The sequence below is a fragment of the Rhinatrema bivittatum genome, chromosome 11 (assembly GCF_901001135.1).
Source record: "Rhinatrema bivittatum chromosome 11, aRhiBiv1.1, whole genome shotgun sequence".
NCBI lineage: Eukaryota > Metazoa > Chordata > Amphibia > Gymnophiona > Rhinatrematidae > Rhinatrema > Rhinatrema bivittatum.
Window position 1 is genome coordinate 50,144,048 of NC_042625.1, and position 17,950 is coordinate 50,161,997.

Sequence of the window (17,950 nt, forward strand, 5' to 3'; positions counted from 1 at the left end):
GTCAGCGGGTTTGAGAAGCGACGCTGGCAAAATTGAGTGTCGGCTGTCAAACCCGCTGACAGCCGCCGCTCCTGTCAAAAAAGAGGCGCTAGGGACGCGCTGGTGTCCCTAGCGCCTCTTTTTACTGTGAGCCCTCATTTAAATACTGAATCGCGCGCACAGGAAAGTGGCCTGCGCGTGCGCCAGGAGAGCGGGCGAGCACCCGCTCTCCTGGCGCACGCGACTTTTAGTGAATCGGCCTGTGTGTTTGTGTGTCCAGAGCTGAGCCTGACCTGTGGCCCCTCACGGGACTGCCCCCCCGTGGGTGTGGTCAGCTTCCACAGTGTCCAAGGGTCCACCCAAACCTCACTAACTATAACAGGTCTGCAGGCCCTGGAAACACTCCACCCAGGAGGAGGAGGAAGATGGATCTATACCGGAGCCCATAGGCCCAACATTGCTCTCTCCAACCTCCCTCGGGGAAGCTTCTGCCCTCAGGAACAGACCATTGCCTCACCTCCCACTCATTCCCCCTCCAGACACACCCTAGGCTTTCAGCATCTAAACAGCGCTGACGCAAACGGAGAGAGAGTGAGGACTAAATTGTATCAGACAGGAAGCCTCACAGACAGCAAGGCGCTTAGACCTTTTCATCCCCGGCGCCTAGCTCTCCTGAGCTTCAGCTCTAGGCAGCCTCCTGTGCGCACACCAATGCAAACTGGGCGTACACGTATACCCCTCTAGGACGTGCGCAAATACGCACTCAAGACTAGGTCGCTGTCATACACACACAAATACGCGCTCGTAGAGGTCATGTTCGTACGCACACAAGTAGCTGCACAAACGCGCTCAAGTTTAGGTTGTAGTCTTATGCACGCAAGTACCTGCGCAAATACTTGGTCAAGTCTAGGTCACAGGCGTACGCACTCAAATCTAGGCCATGGCCTTAAGCGTACAGGTCCCAGCACATGCAACCGCCATGCAGTGAGAATGCCAGCACACGCCTACACACACACACGAGAAAAGAACCGCTGCAGTGGCCTTCCACACGGCTAAGTAAAGCCTACCTGCATTTTCAGCGTGTTTAGGCCCGGATCCGTTTAACACCCGGCCCCAAAAAATCATCGGCCTGAAGAGCTTCTGAACAGCTCAGGCCTCTTGACTGGCCGAGAATCCCTGGAGGCTGGGGCCAAGAACCAGCATCTCGCTAAACACGCTTTGCGCACGAGCAAATTAAAACAATCAGAAGACGGCTACCAGAACCAGAGCCTCCTCCTCCTCGGTGCACGTGCCTCTCTGCACTTCTTCGGGACAGGGAACCACTGGTGATAGATGAGGGGATTCCCCTGCCTCTCCCGCCGACGCTGCTAGGGAATTGAAAATGACTGCCATTTCCATGCTGACGGGGAAAGCCTCAGCGCTAGACCAGGGAGGCTTGCTCTACCGGTGCAGTCATGCTTGACGCAGCTCCCCCCTCCCCCCAATGCTTGTGCTGCACCACTCGCTGTTCCTCCCCACAGCACCACCAGCACCTCAACGGCAAGCAGGTGAACAGTCCCTCGTGCCCTGGAGCCAACACCCCCCACCCCCGGTCTCCTCTGCAGGCAGAGAAGCTGCTGAAAAACCTCATCGCTGAGCTCCCCCGAGCTGCTAAGAAAGCTTCTCCCCCCTGTAAGCTCGCTGCTGTACAAGTTCTTTGTTCTCTTTTTTTACTTTCTGAGAGCAAACGTAGAAACTAATACTTTCCTTTGGTGCAGAGGTTCAGGTTCCAGGAGCGCAGGCCGCATGGCAGATCAGAAAAGAGCCAGACCGCTGGCCATATAAATCGGTCTCCTTTTGCCAAATGTTAGCGACCCAGCCCAGGACAAACTGTGAGCAAAGGCCCACCACTGCTGCCTTCTCGGTGGTTAAGACAGGGCTAGAGCTGTATCCCCTCTCTTTTTCTTTGCTTCTCATAAAATAGAGTTAAGGAGAGAACCCACAAATTGTTTAGAAACTGGCTTAGCTGCATGCAAGCAACTTACAAGAGAAAGCCTTGGGAGCAGTAAGGCCTAAGAACAAATTAGAAACCCCAATCTGCTGAGAGTAGCGCATACGGTACAGACAGGGGAGGGAGCCTGTGAAGAACGGATTGTCAGGGAGAGGAATGCTGCAGGCAGAGATAAGACTGTAGCCCACCCCACACCTGGCTTCAGCAAGGACTTTGGCATAGAAAACCGAAAAACTTAGCAACTGCACATAGACAAAGGCATCATGAACAGTATCTTATACCCAAGGGAAAAGGGAGGGGGAAGAAGGGGCTTGCATAAGCAAGAAAATGTACTGCTTGAGCCCGAGGGGGATGTGCCTGCTTCTATACTGTCCCTCTCTCCCTCTCTCCCCTCCCTCTTTCCCCCTCCTACCTCTTTCCCCGCTCCTCCCTCCTTCTCAGCTCTCCTCTCTCCTCCTCCCCTTTCTCCCTCACTAGCCTGCCTGCACTTCTTAGTCTTTTTCCATTGTACATATGTATATATTTGCAAACGTTGCTATAATATAATTTAATGCAAACTTTCCCATGTTATCTCCCACCCCCTTTTAATACCTTGTTCGCATGTTTTAATCGTTCAATGTAAAGCGCCATGCCTAGCGCCAGTTTATGTTACAATGTGAACCGATATGATATCCTGGATGAATGTCGGTATATAAAAATTTTAAATAAATAAATAAATAAATATACGACACCCGTTCTTGCAAGAGCGTGAATAAAACTTATACTGTTTCACTAAACTTGTGTTCACGCTCCTTCCTTCCAAGAAGGATTTGTTTGCTTGTTTCTTTCAAAACCATAGAAAAGGGACACTTCCCCTGCTTCACTGGGCCTGCAGTGCAGAACTGCCAGCAGATTCCACCGCTGGCTCATGGGGGGTGAGGGATCTGGACCACCAGCGGTCCACCCTACGGACTGAGCTATTAGAAGGGTCACCAACCCCCTGCTCGTCCGCCTCAAACCAGGGGCAGTGGCCCCTCCAGGACCTCACAACCTGCTGCGAGGATCCAGAAATTGTGTCTTTTAATCTTTTTTTTCTCTCTCTCTCTCTCTCCAGACTGCAGGTTTTACACCATCTACCATCTGCTGGAGACAGAGAAATACTGAGGGACTGCAGGTGGCACACTGGGTTATGTGCAGTGTCAGTGAAAATTTCTCTGTCTCCATCTGCTGGCAGGGAGGCAAAACCCAGGAGTCTGGACTGATCTGGGTACATACAGGGAACTGCCTTTTCCATGCACTCTCACTGCAGCTGAGAATCATTTATAATACTCCGGCTTCGCAGGGTTTATAAATCTTACATTTAGGGGTTTATATTTCAGCTAAGGCTCAGATACCATTCCTGGGTGCCTTTTACAGTTGAACCAAATCTGTACAATTCCATAACACAAAATGTACTGCCAGGACAAAACAACTCACATTCCCCAGCCACCAGCATGCGCCACCCACCTAGCAGTTCCCTTCCCTCCCAGAACCCATCCAACTTTTTTCCCATCCCTGTCCTACCACTCTCAAACTCTCCAGGTTGTTAAACTAGCTCTATCTGATCACATGCATTGTGGCTGAGATGATGTTAAATGTGACTGAACCTCTAGATCTCTACACTGATCCTGGGGAGGGGGAGAGCAATGTGGGATAGCAGTGATGTGGCTCATACCTTACAGCCAATATTGAAAGCGACGAAGAGGAGGCACAGCTCAGGGCCCTCTGAACCACACGAGCTCCTGCCAGCCTTAGAGCTCTTGCTGCAGCCGTTCTGAGAGGTTCAGAGGAGCAGGGATCGCTGCACAGTACCAACACCCGGCTCCAGCGCTCCAGCAGTGAGAGATCCTCCAGCTCCTGCCTACACAGGGAAGTCAAGCACAGCAGAATCAGAGCAGCAGCCTCTGCCCTGACACAATAAGAGTCAGGCACACTGCGAGACCTCAGGACCTACCCCTGCAGCAGAAGCAAGCTGACAACACAAAGCGCATGGCTCTGCAGGTCAGGACCCGAGGAGCCCGATTCCAGAAGAGACAGCAGGAGGCGCACAGACGCCTGCACAGAGGTCGAGGGCTGCGGAGGGGGGCAGGCATGGTGGAGAGAGACGTACGCCTGCAGAAACCGCGTCAGGAATTCATTGCTCCTCACCACACGCAGTACAGACAGGAGTTCTTCCTGAGACATGCGGAGAGACAGCACCCGTGTCACTAAAACAGCCGCACCATGCTCCTTCCAGTCAAGCAGTATGTGCAGGCAAAAAACGAGCCATCAACTGTGCCCAGGACACCCCTGATCAGCACTGAACGTGGTAACGAATGCCAAAAAGGAGACAACCGTCACCTGTAGGGTCCTGCGCACTGCCGCTTCTAAGCCTTCATCCATCCTCCCGTCATCGTGCTCCATCACCCAACTCAGTACTGCCAGGCGCATGTCTGGGTCCCCACCGGTCAAGAGCTGGCAGACATGGGCATATCTCTCCGGTGATGCCGCCTCCGTGCACAGGAAGTGGGCAGCAAGCTGGCGAAACACAGCCGAACCCACCTGTGGAAGAGCCAGTGACAGCATGAGTGACCTTCCCCCCCCCCAACCCTGGCACACACACAGCCAAACCCACCACTGGCAGCTTGTAATGGACGTCTCTTGTTGCGTGCACTTTGTAATCCACCCGTCCAATATAGGCAGAACATACATCCCAGAAAGAAATGAAAGCGCATTAGGACCTTAAGAAAATCCTTTCCGGGCAGGTTGAGAGTTTGCACTATCACCCCACAGCTCGGCCTAATAAAAGGTGCGAGGGTGTTACCGTATGCGCCAAACACGCTTATGACGCTTCTCCATGGAAACAAGAGCACTTAGATTTTGTAAAAAGCATCATTTTTTATTGAGGAATATAAGTATTCTTGGGAGATGCTGGATGCCCGTTCTCTGACAAACTGACCACCAGCATCTCGTCGTATACATGAACTGATCCTTCTTTTATAGGTAAAATACAAACACAGTACTAGAAATTCTTAAGTTGCGGGACCACCTGGAGTATCATCTACATAGGTTGTCATGTCAACAGCATGATGAGTATCCCTAAACAGTTCTCCAAGTTGGGGCCCATTTACCATCACTCTCTGGATAATCCTTTCTTCTGTTAAAATCTTGCTGCTCAAGGAAATCGTTACATCTTAGGCTGCGTGCAGATTTACCGATGTCCCTGTAACCAACATTCTAGCCTGAGGTTCTGACAGTTGCCTTCTGCTCTTGTGACCCTATAATTAGGCATCACAAAGTGTCGCCAGCTTCAACTGCTGTCCAGGTGTCCTTGGAATTGCTCCAGGTCAGGCTCAGCAGGGCATTTAAAGTTCACAGAAAGGCTAAGATAGCAGAGGATTCTGGGTCAGTTGCCGTCTCCATGTTGGTCTCAAGCTCAGGCACACATATCAGGGGGGACCTAGAGAAAGGTTTGGGCCTAGAGTTGTGTTTAGAATTGAAGCTACACGGAACCTCTTAGAAAAAAGAAAAAAAAAAAAAGGGGGGGGGGGAGGGAAGCCTCAAAATCAGTTGTGAGAGGACAGAAACCTGGGGGAGGGCCGAAATGGCTTTGGATGCTGCGGTCCTGTTTCTTTAGGAGATTCAGACCTCAAATGGTCCTGGACAGGCTTTTATCCTGGGGAAAGGTAATGAAGGTATTGCAAAGCTTTGGGGTCAGGGGGAATCTCTTTACAAGTGCAATAAGCCAACGGCTGCTTAACTAGAGACTCTGCAATACTATTAAGGCAAGGGGGTAGACCCGGGAGTAGTGTTTCTTTACAGAGAGGGTGGTGAATGCATGGAATGGCCTCTCAGTGGAGGTGGTGGAGACAAGCACAGGAGCTGAATTCAAGCACAGGGGATCCCTGAGGGACCGGTAGGGATTGGAGAGCTAAGTATTGCTGTGGATGGGCAGGCTGGATGAGCCACACAGTTTTTCTCTGCCATCATGTCTGCATTTCCCTGCAGAGGCAACTTCCCACAGTGGTCAGCGAGATGTGAAGAGATCTACTCTCTACTCCTGCAAGCCTCGGAAATGTGGGATTGTGTCTGAAGATGGCCCTAGGGGCTATTTAAAGAAGGGTTGGTATGCCTTAAGACCTCATCAAGTGTGCCATGGAAAAGTCACTACCGTCTCAGATCCAGGCTAGCATCTGGGCTCTCCTCTTAGAAATACCAGGGGTGGCTCCTTTCTGAGAGCATGTGTAATCATGCATGCCTCTTCTTCCTTGTTACAGCATGAGCCCCAGGGTGTGGTAATTAATGGGCAGCTTGCAGGGAATAGATAGCTAGGCCCTGCTTCGTGTGGCACACAGCACCTCCTCATCTTCCCCATCCTCGGCCTCCTCCGAGTCCTTACATCCTCCCACCTATCCCTTGGCTGCGTAAGGTGGGGAGAACATACACTGAGCATTGGAGCAGCAGCAGGTAATAAAGTTAGCCAGCTACCCATGCCACGCTTACTTCTCCCTTGCACTTGTATATAGAGAGCTTGTCCATCATGATTGGTTCATGTCACTTCCTGTCCATTTTCCTTTGTTTTAAAATTGGAAGAGAGATTGCCAGGGCTTTCAGTGCTTCCCTAGCTCTTCTACTGGCCATATGGCCTGCAACATGGAGCTCGTGTGCCACCTAACATTTTTGTTAATGTAAGTGTGCCTTAGGCTTGAAAAGGTTGGGAAATACTGTTTCTGTTCATTCCCCAGATCAGTCCAGACAAGTGGATTTTGCATCCCAACCAGCAGATGGAGGCAGAGAACAAAACACTTTTCAGGCACTGCTACATAGCTGAGAGTGCCACCTGTGGTCCCTCAGTATTTCTCTGTCTCCAGCAGATGATAGAGGTGCAAACCTGCAATTTAGAGTTTTGAACTTAAGAAAAGAAAAAGGTTGAAGAAGACACACATCTAACAAGGTGGATCCTCGAGGTGTTAGGTTCCTTCGTGGGCCATCCCTCGAGTAGAGCAGGGCAAGCAGGGGATTGGTTGTCCCTGATCTAGCTTGGCCCTCATCCTCCAGAGGGGAGGGAAAGCCAGGGGATTCCTGGTTCCCTCGCTCCCTCTGTGTCCTTCTCACCCTCAACCGTCAGCATCCAGGTGCAAGGGAAGAATTATTTTTCCTTTCTTTCTTTCCCTGGTGTGCACTGTTACTTTAAAAAAACAAAATAAATAAATAAAGTTAACATTGGTAACCAGCAAGCACGACGGCAAAACTATTTGTGCCTGGAGGCCATAGTCGGGTGAGTGAGGATACAAGTGATTCAGCCGTTGTGTCAGGACAGAGTCGGAGATCATTCCAGTGGCGGCGGGAGAATCAATCATGGCAGGAATTATTTTTGGAGCTGACTGTGACTTCATAGCGCTTCCTACTGAGCATGGGATATTCTGTCGGGGCTGTGACCTGAGGTGACCATGCCTTGATGCAGCCTCATTTTGCCACGATTGTGCCTCTGGAGGGATAGGTTTGGCCGCAGGGGTCTCAGATGGTGTCCACTCTACCCAGTCATCAGGCCTGGTTCAGGAGACCCCGGGGGCTACCCACGGTCTGGTCAACACCGCCCTTGCAAAGGCTGTGTCCTCTTGGGCCTGTACGTCCAGGCGATAAAACCTGGAGAAGATATACAAGGAAGACCATGTCGCAACTCGGCAGTTATCGACAGGGGACAGCAGTCTGACTTCCACCCATGAAACTGCCTGAGACCTTGTGGAATGAGCTTTAACCTGAGAAGGTAATGCACATAGGCTCCCGTGCCTACCTCTTTAATCCAGCGAGCTATAGTATCCCATGAAGCTGGTTAGTCTTGCTTCCTTCCACCGTGGAGGACAAACAGGCAGTCCCTTCTTTCAGACCAGTTCTGAAACTTCTAGATACCACCCAAAAGGTCTACTGTCATGCAAATGAGAGGCGGCGATATTCCTCTGCATCCTTGAGTTTATCTAGAGACGGCAATGAAATGGACCGATTCAAATGAAACTCCAAGATTATTTTAGGCAAGAAGGATGGCACGGTACATAACTGTAATGCCCCTAGAGTCATCCGGAAGTATGGCTCCCGACACAACAATACCTGTAATTCAGAGAATTGACATGCCAAGCATATGGCCACCATGAACACCATTTTTTAATGTTAATAAATGCAAGGAGAGACCGCACAGTGGCCAAAAGGAGGGTCCTGCCAAAAATTCCAATACTAGATTAAGATTCCACAAGGGAACCGGCAACCACAGGGGAGGATGAATGTGCTTCACCCCTTCAGAAAAACAGGCCACATCCGGTTGAGCTGACAGAAAGGTTCTGTTCACCTCACCCCTTAAGCAGGAGACAGCTGCTACCTGTATCTTCAAGGAGTTAAGGACAAACCCTTTATTTAAGCCACCCTGCAAAACTTCCAGAATAAGTGGGATTTTGGCCACCCAAGGGGGGGGGGGGGGGGGCGCGGCCTACTGGGTTCCTTGCACTCTGCCTCAAATACTCTCCAGACCCGCACATAAGCTAGGGATGTGGAGAACTTCAGAGCAGGGAGCAAGGTGGTTATTACCGCCGCTGAATATCCTCGCTTCATCAGGTGAGCCCTCAAGGGCTCACCTGATGGATCTGACCGTAAGACAGATTTGAATCAGATCCTCATGAAAGGCCTGTCCCTGCTGCAGAAGGTCCATGTGCGATGGGAGGCACAGTGGGATCTCCAGCAGGTGTCTCCTCATACCACAGATGCCTGGGCCAATCTGGAGCTACTAGTAGGACTAATCCCCTGTGGTGCTTGATTCTGCAAATGACCCTGCCCAGCAGGGGCCATGGAGAAAAGGCATATAGTTCTGGCCAGGACTGAACCAGAGCGTCTACCCCCCAGGGACCATGGTTCTCTTCTGTGACTGAAGAATCTGAGGTCCTTCGCATTGTGAGATGCGGCCAGCAGGTCGATGAACAAGAGGCTCCAGCAATCAAGCCATCAGTTGAAAGGCTTTGGTCGACAATCTCCACTCTCCTGGATCCAGACTTTCCCTACTTAGTAAATCTACTCTGACATCTTTTCCTGTGTTGTGGGAGGCTGAGATCATCTGTAGATGTATTTCCGCCCATTCCATAAGGAGATCTATCTCCTGTGACATTTGTTGGCTCTTGGTTCTCCCTGGCAATTGATGTAGGCTGTCATCGTTGCGATGTCCAACATCACGAGGTCTGCTTGACCCTGGAGTCTGTGGCTGAATTGTAGACACGCCAATTGACTGCCCGGGCTTCCAGGTGATTGATGTTCTAGAGGTTCTCTTCTTCCATCCAACATCCCTGGGCCGACAGTTCCTGACAGTGAGCTCCCCAGCCCTGGAGACTCATGTCTGTTGAGAGGACCAGCCAGTTCAGGGGGGCCAGAGGGACACCCCTTCTCAGATGAGCTTCCTGAAACCACCACTGGAGGAGAGAGCAGACCCCCATTGGTAAGTGGAGATGAATCGAATAGCCTTGAGACTGCAGGTTCCAACATGACAGCAGTGAGCGTTGGAGCAGTCGCATGTGTGCCCTCACCAATGGCGCTACTTCCAGGGTTGCTGCCATCAAACAGAGAACTTGGAGATAGCTCCACACTAATCGGGTGTATAGTGTTCATCAGCAGACACACCTAGGACATCAACTTCCTTATTCGCGTGGTTGGAAGGAAGACATTGCCCTGCTTGGTGTCAAACCAGACTCCCAGATATTCCAAAAACTGGGAAGGCTTGAGACTGCTCTTGTCCAGGTTTACTACCCAAATGAGTTCCTGAAGCAAGGAGGTCACCCTGTGGGTCACCCGGAGGCTCTCTTCCACAGATTTGACCCGAATCAGCCAGTCCAAGTACGGGTGTACTAGGATTCCCTCTTTCCTCAATGCTGCCGCTACAACCACCATAATCTTGGAAAATGTTCTTGGGGCAGTGGCTAGGCCAAAGGGCAGCCCCCAGAACAGATAATGGCGGTCCAGTACTGCAAAGTGTAGAAAACATTGGTGTTCTTGATGGATTGGAATATGTAGGTAGGCCTCAGATAGGTCCATAGAGGTTAAGAACTCTCCCGATTGTACGGCCGTTATCACGGAGTGTAAGGTTTCCATGCGGAAATGAATCCCTTGAAGATGTCAGCTGACGCTCTTTGAGGTCCAGGGATGGGGGTGAAATAAAACTTCCTTCTTGGAATAACACCCCATATTTTCCTGGAATGCAGGTATTGGGATTAGAGCCCTCATCCTAAGGAGCCTTAAAAGGAGTAGCCTCCACTGCCTGCATTTTGTGCTGAGCATGGCAAGGAGACATCATGAATATGTCTCGAGGAATGCTGTGAAATTCCAGTGCATATCCCTCTCGTATGACCTCCAGTACCCATTTGTCCGAAGTGATCTCGAACCATCGCTGGTAGAAGAGAGACAGCTGACCCCCTTTCTCCTCGTTCTGAAAGTGGGTCTGCAAGACCTCATTGGGGGGGGGGGGGGTTCGGGATAAACCTGAACCCGCACCTGCCCCTCTCTTGGGCTGTCGACTACAAAAGGACTGAGACCTCCCAAAGGGTAGAGACCTCTAAAATGTCAAGTTTCTGTAGGGGCAAAAATGTTGGGAATCCCTGGACCATCCCCTCATGGACAAGGGGCGTTGTAACTGTTTCCTCCTATCTTCCGGTAGCTGGGGAACTAGAGATTCACCCCATTTACTGGTCAGCTTTTCCAATTCGCTTCTGAAAAGGAGCGATCCTTTAAAGGGCATCTTTTTAAGACTGGTCTTGGATATTGCGTCTGCCAACCAATTGCGTAGCCGTAGCTTTTCTTCTGGCCGCACCACCGAGGCCACTCCTCTGGCTGGACTAAATTAGAGCCCGTGTCTGCTAGAAAGGCAGCAGCGGGTTCCATAACCGCTCTGGAATTCACTCCCGAGTCATCCACCTCCTCAGAGAGGAGTAGGCACGAACGAGCTACCAGGACACAACAAGAAGCAATCTGTAAGGTCATTGCTACAGCGTCAAAGGCCTGTTTAAGGATGGACTCCATCCACCTATCACGTGCATTCTTTAAGGCCGCTCCTCCTTCCACTGGGATAGTTGTTCACTAAGAGACGGCACAGACCAATGCATCCACTTTAGGGAAACGCAAATGCTCTCTCACTGCTGGGTCCAGTGGGTACAGAGCTTCTAACACTTGTCTCCCTTTAAAATTTGCTTCTGGGTATCCCATTCCAGGTCAATCAAATCCTGGATGGCTTCCAGTATTGGAAAGTAGCAAGAGGCTTTCCATAGGGAGATCAGAATGGGATTCTTCTTTGGTTCTGACATGGAATCAATCTCCAGGAAACCAGGGCCAGCAATAGTCTCTATGAAAGAACCACTACATGGTTCTAGATGGTTCTAACCCCGGGGGAATTTCCCCCTCTTCCAAGGGATCCAGATCATCCTCTTTGTCTGAGCCATCTGGGTCCCTACCAGGGTTGCCCTTGGTAGGGCGATGCATGCCTCACGGTCTGCTGAAAGGATTGGGAGAGGGAGAGGATACCGGTTGAGGTTCCGTCCGGACAGGGGCAAGCGAGGCAGTAGACTGCACCTGTACAAAGGCTTGTAGCCCCTGGAACAATTCTACCCAGGAAAAGGCAGCCAGGTCCATACCTAGCTCAGGAAGTACTGGGGTAGGTGCCGCTGAATTTCTCTCTCCCATGGATGATCCAATCAATGGAGTGTGCTCAGGTTTGGAGTACTTCCGTTTAAGGCTGTGATCAACCCATCATCTGAATGGGAGGAGCCTTGTTTCGCAAAGTCAGAGGAAGCCAACTTTCCTTGGGCTTCCTCGCAGTGTTGGTGTTAAGTGGGACTCCAGCTTTAGGCTCAGGTTCCTGTACCCACTGCCTTTCAACTGCTTCCGCAGCAAAGTCCATGCTGGGAACCGGCTACTGGACCAAGTCACACCTCTGAGGGATCTCGGAAATCACCTCAGGAATTCTCAACTGGGGGAGGGACCTTTAGGAAAGCAGAGCTCAATCTTTCTCCAATAAATGTAGAATTTCTCCTTCCAAAAAGTACAGCAATCCCCTTAGGGAGAAGTATGTCCACCATCTGCTGGAGACAGAGAATACTGGAGGGCTGAGGTCACTGCAGGGGTATACGTATGGTGATGTCAGCTCTGCAGTCTTACTCTGTTTCCATCTCCTGGCAGGGGAGCATAACCCATTGGTCCTGAGTCCATCTGGCTACATGCTAGGAAATTTTCCTAATTTAAAAGTATGGAGCATGAGTTCCTACTGGCTAATCTAATAGCGATGGGGTGAGTTGAGGTGGGTGGGCAACCCCAGGGGAAAAGAAACACACTCAAATGTAAAAAAAAAATAAAAAAATAAAAAAAATTGATTAAAACATAGAAAGAAAAGAATCTTTAATGATGAATGTTAAGAGCCCTGCTGGCTTTCCAGCATTTTTTCATGGACAATAGGACTGCACTATCAGGTGTATGGTGAATGAGGTGTATGCACCATGGCCCACGGGATCTCACCTTCAGCCCACATGGCAGTGCGAGTGTTTCCACATACAACAGTTCTCGGAGCCGCCGTCTGAAATCCTGCGTACAGCATTCTGTGAGCAGCAAGATGACCCGGAGGTAAGCTGCACGAATAAGGGGGCAGCGCTGCACTGGGGCAACCAACCAGAACTGCTCTTCCAGCTCCAGAGTAAGAGAGCGCAAAGCATCCATGGACAGGCTGAAAACCAGAGAGGGAGGTTGCAGCATCAGAACAGTAGGAAGGAGAGGAGGTTACCTGGATATATGATGTACTATCAATGAGGGAGGTTACCTGGGGTATACTCTTTGCTGGGGACAGTATGTATTAGTGAGAGGAGGGTAAAAGAGGATCCTGGGCTACGCTCTGCAGGTTGTATCAGCAAGGAGAAGCAGAGGTAAGAAAGGTTACTCAGTACATGGAATGGGATTCTCCTATTTGTGATCTGCTGGGTGCGACCTAGAAACAGGATGCTTGGCTCGATGGCACATTGTTCTGACCTAGCACAGCTGTTCTTAGCACTCCAGCCCTCACTGTAGCTTTCCCTAGTCTTTGATACCAAAAGCTCCTCAGGGATCACATCCAAATCTTCAGTGAGATTTGAGCCCTTCCAAAACAATCCCTTGGGACAAGAAGAGGGCAATCTGTGTTCAGGTCCTTAACACTTGGCTGCTGCTCTCTCTGTTTTGGCAATGCACCTCTCCGAGACCCCCCTCTACAGTAGCAAACAGCAGGATCCTGGTGGAAGCCTGCTGCAAACCCTCAGATCTCGAGCCTCAGCGATCGCTACTACTAAGATTACAGAGCGATGCCTGGGGAAATCCCCCCCTGCCCCCTCTGCAGAAGCACCCACCAATCACTGGCTGCGAGGGTGGTAATCACACAACTCTTACCGCGTCCCCTGCAGCGTTTCGGCCAGCACAGCTTCTACCTGCAGCAAGCGTCCATGCAAGGCATTGTGGGAGATGGCGCTGCCTATGGTAGATAAATCTCCAATTAACTGCCGTAGGAGATCCTCGTACTCTGTCACCGAAGCCAGGGAGACCAGAGCCCTGGCTGCCATCACCCGAATGGCGTAAACGGGGCTCCCTGCAAGCCGGATCAGAGGCTCCAGGAAACGAGAAGCGCCACTGTGGGGAAGAGGAGGAGGGTCAGCAAGCAAACCCAAGCAGGGTTCGCTATGGTCCATCAGTTCTGCCCTGTCCAAAAGCACACTGAAGGTAAGATAGGAGGGCACGGCATGCCCAAATTAATGCAGGGATCCGATTGGCTGCAGATCCCAATGCGCTCACTGTCTCATTCTTTACCTGGGTGGGTCATCAGCCCCTGGCTGCAGCTTCGCCAACAGCGTTAGGACAGAGTGCAGGGAGGGGCAGAGGTGGAAGGTCCCTTTCTGGGAAGGATCACAGCTCTCCAAAGCCTGGTGCAGCTCTCGCAGCAGAACGTCCCTCAGCTGGGGGTACTGGGTGAAGAAAGCCTGGGGGGTCAGCGTGCTCCGAGTGAAGCTGTCCTCTTGACTCAGGGTCTGCCCCAACAATTGGGCTGAGAAGGAGCCTGGAAAATAGAAATAATGGAAAATCACAGCTCCCTTCCCCCAGCACAACACCAATACTGAAGAGTGACCACCTCCCAAACCACAGAACAAGGCATCCTCTCCAAAACAGAATGCTCTGAAGAGAAAATTACACCCAAAAGCTGAGCATTCCTTCCCTCTGCGGCATCCACCACCTCCCTCATCCTCCCAGAAAGCAGAGTTCAGAGCCTGGCTATTGCCCAGAGTGCACAGAGGGTGCCCGGGGCGTTATCTGCACACTTACTGAAGAGCTGAAGAGCTGCATTCCTCATAGCCCAGCAGGGGGAGCCCAGGGACCTCAGGGCCAGGACCATGGTGGGTGTGGTGAGGGGCAGCAGCTCAGGACCCAGGCGGGAACGCCACACTAGCACCTGCAGCACGTGGATTGCGGAGATCTGAGGACAACCAGATAAGAAAAGAGAGAGAGAGTCAAGCAGCGCCTCCCCAGGCAGATCGTTCCACATAAGCCTCTGCCTGCGTACCAGGTGCAGTGTTAAGACACTGCCTCCCCAGAGCTCGCAGGCGACCGGCTGCAGACCTCACCATGCACAGGTTAAAGCCTAGTTCCTCAATACCCAGTGCTGCTTCCTGTGGTTGTACCTGCGGCAGGTCCAGGGTCTGGTCCCAGTTAGCTGGCAGAGGGGTGCTGCCCAGGCCAAGGAGGACCTGGATAGAGTCCTTCAGGAGTGGGCGTGATGCGAGCATGTCCTCCCCAGACACGATGCCCAGGATCAGCATGGGGAATCCTGCAGCCCGGCGGGTGAGAGAGGAGCTTCGGGGTCCCTGCAACAGAGCCAGTGCCTGGCAGAGAAAGAGAGCACAGGAAGGGATTGCAGAGGACCTGCCTGCCGTGCAGAGACCTGTGCAGCTACAGAGGAAGGGAAATAATCCTGAACGTCAGCCACACAGAAAAAGAAACTCTGCACTTCTCCAGGGAACGGGGACAGGAATCACACACACCCCACACCCCCCCCCCCGGCTGCAAAATACAAATTGTGGGCAGTTTCTTCCTGCTCCTGTGAGTTTCCAGGTCAATCAGAACCAGGAGTCTTCATTCACATGGGGATTTCTCCCTGTGTTCTATCCCCGTCCCATCCAGCCCAGACATCGCAGGGGCAGACTGCTGCTGCATCCAGAGCCTGGCCACCAGCTGTCCCATCTCTGGCCCCAGCCAGCCCAGGGAGCAGACACTGGGCTCTGCAATCAAACCCTCCAGAACCTCTCTTCGCTGGGAGAAAGGGTCAGTCTGGTGGACGGGACTGCCTGCTGCCTGTCACTGTGCGCCCGCACGACTCGAGTGCCACTGCGCGCATTGAGTGGCAAGTACCTGTGTCAGCATGTGTCTGGGCAGCACTTGCATGGCTGGGTCAGGGTGGCGCAGCAGCGATGCGCAGAACCTTGCGAGTCCCGAGCTGCAACCTTCCACCACTCCCTGCAAGACGCAAACAAAGAATGTGAGGCTAGATCAGGACCACGAGACCCATCCAGTCTGATCAGCTGATTCTGGCTTTCCCTTCACATCTTCACCATTTTATAGACCTCGGTCATATCTCCTCTCAGCTGTCTCTTCTCCAAGCTGAAGAGCCCTGACCTGTTTAGCTTTCCTTCATATGGGGGCCGTTCCATCCCCTTCAACATTTTGGTTGCCCTTCTCTGTACCTTTTCTAATTCTTTTTGAAGAAACTGTGACCAGAACTGCACATAGTACTCGAGATGCGGTCACACAATGGCATTTATTGCATTTTAGTTGCTGTTCCTTGCTGAATAATTCTCAGATGAGGGCGTTGGAGTTGTGGTTGTTCACTAACACATCATGAATCCAGAGCTACGCCTCTGTGATCAGCTGCTGTTGGGAAGACTAAGAGAGCTCTCATAGTGAGGATGATGGAACCGCCCCTGGGGTTCAGGGATTCAGTGCCCTATCACTCTTAGATTTTTTTTTGAAGGTGTAAATAAACACGCGGATAAAGATGATCCGGTTGCTATAGTGTATTTGGATTTTCAGAAGGCGTTTGACAAACTCCTCAAGAACTCCCCCCATGACAGACTCCTCAAGAAATTAGAAAGTCTGTTGTGGATTGGTAACTGAATAAAAGACAGGAAGCAGAGGGTAGGACTTTATGGTCACTTTTCCGGCTCCCAGTGTTGAGCCTGACAGGTGCTTGGGAACCTGTGGCTCGCCTACCTGCCTCGTTCCTCCCCGGAGGGCCCCTCCCCTCCAGAAACGAAACACTGCATAGTGCCGCTGTATTCAGCTGTCCCCGAGCCAGGCCACCGACCCAACAAGCTTTCCTGCACTGGGAAATTGCTGTTGGTGCCATCTTGTCTCCATGTGGCCGGGCCTGCTGCAGAGAAACAGAAGCCGCATGATCGTGGCACACGGGAGAAGAGGAGAACATGGCCCAACGCAGCCTCCAGCTCCCTGAGCAGCCCAAACCTGCGAACAGAAGAGCTACACTGCTCCCTTCCCCAACCTGGGCCTGCTCCAATGACCAAACCAGAAACAGCTCAAGCACTGCTGCTGAAAGAAAAATGTTAAATTTATTATTTTTTTTTTTTAAAGAAACAGCAGCCACAGCAAACCGCTGGCAACACCTCTAGGAAGAAGCCTTCAGGAGATAAGAGGGAACCAGGACTCCTGGCTGTCAGACCCCTGGGTCTGCTGTGGGCTAAAGCTGATCAGAGATTACCAACCCCCCTGCTCAACCTGAGGGATGGCCCCCCTGAAGGAACCTAACATCTCAGGGTGCGTCTTCTAACTTCTCTTCTTCTGTCCCTTCTTGCTTTCTTCTTAACTGCAGGTCTGCACCTCTACCATCTGCTGGAGACGGAGAAATATTGAGGGACTGCAGGTGGCACATGAGGTTATGTAGCAGTGCCTCAAAGGTTTTAGTTCTCTGCCTCCATCCGTCTCGCCTTTCCTCTAGTGTGTACGTTTAGATCTTTAAGTCTGCTTTAGAATAAAGACCATTGACCATTTTAGTAGCCACCCGCTGGACTGACTCTATCCTGTTTATTTCCTTTTGAAGGTGTGGTCTCCAGAATTGTACACAGTACTTCAAGTGAGGTCTCACCAGGGGCCCATACAAGGGCAATATCACCCCCCTTTTTTCTAAGATCCCTAGGTGATGCAATCTGAGTGAGAGTCTCAGCCGTGAGTGGAACAGAGCAGGACAGCTCCTTACCCAGTGTCGACACCTGAGCAGAGTGTCCTGAAATATACCAGCCACCATCTCCAAGGTCGCAACAGGCAGCAGCGGACCAGCAGGAGGCGGCACCAGACTCAGTATCTTCTCCACCAGTGATCCCAGCAGCAGCCCCACTTCCTGCCAGTGAAACACAGGCCCATGTCAGCAGGAAGAGAAAAGCAGAAAGAAATGGGACATTTAGCCAGAACGACGACATCAGTTCCACCTCATAATTCCCAGATGTCCTAATCCCAGCCACTAAACAGGTAATACACGTTCAGCAAGGTCTTACTTTAAGAGATACCCAGCAGCAGGTCATGAGGAGCCCGTGTTCTTCAGACAGGAGTACAGGATCCTCTCCATCCATGCCAAGAGACCGCTCCAGTCCCCCGCCCTGAGAGATGAGGACATTGATAGCATTTCCCATGTCAGCCATGGATGGGGCAGCAACTGCAAAGGATAAGAGCAGATGGGATCAGAACATGCTACATGGAGGAGCGGGCACAGCACCTGAATGCCTGGCTATTCCAGTCATCTGTTCGGCAGCAACCAGCAAGGTGTTAGGCCTGCTGGGCCTCCTACATATTTTGCAGTAGCTGGGATGTGAGTTTTAGCTGCTAACAGGGAGGGTGTGCAATGTTTATGCCAACTGATGGCTTGGGAGACAAATGTGAACACTAACCAGCCAC

The 17,950-nt window shown here is 51.6% G+C and overlaps 1 protein-coding gene across 6 annotated transcripts in view; it reads right to left on the reverse strand.

Annotated features, from left to right (window-relative positions):
* Positions 1 to 17,950, reverse strand: part of LOC115100721 (thyroid adenoma-associated protein homolog) — a 61,313-nt gene that overhangs the window by 15,648 nt on the left and 27,715 nt on the right. For 4 of the 6 annotated variants that reach the window (XM_029619488.1, XM_029619487.1, XM_029619490.1 and 1 more), the window contains 11 exons: positions 17,554 to 17,711; positions 17,259 to 17,399; positions 15,401 to 15,505; positions 14,674 to 14,874; positions 14,318 to 14,468; positions 13,808 to 14,054; positions 13,394 to 13,630; positions 12,497 to 12,701; positions 4,328 to 4,528; positions 3,942 to 4,162; positions 3,663 to 3,848 (listed from right to left, as the gene is read on the reverse strand). In XM_029619488.1, coding sequence (XP_029475348.1) covers positions 3,663 to 3,848; positions 3,942 to 4,162; positions 4,328 to 4,528; positions 12,497 to 12,701; positions 13,394 to 13,630; positions 13,808 to 14,054; positions 14,318 to 14,468; positions 14,674 to 14,874; positions 15,401 to 15,505; positions 17,259 to 17,399; positions 17,554 to 17,711 — 2,053 coding nt within the window. The remainder of the gene's footprint in view (positions 1 to 3,662; positions 3,849 to 3,941; positions 4,163 to 4,327; positions 4,529 to 12,496; positions 12,702 to 13,393; positions 13,631 to 13,807; positions 14,055 to 14,317; positions 14,469 to 14,673; positions 14,875 to 15,400; positions 15,506 to 17,258; positions 17,400 to 17,553; positions 17,712 to 17,950) is intronic. The other 2 variants (XR_003859179.1, XM_029619489.1) reach the window with 2 other exon arrangements.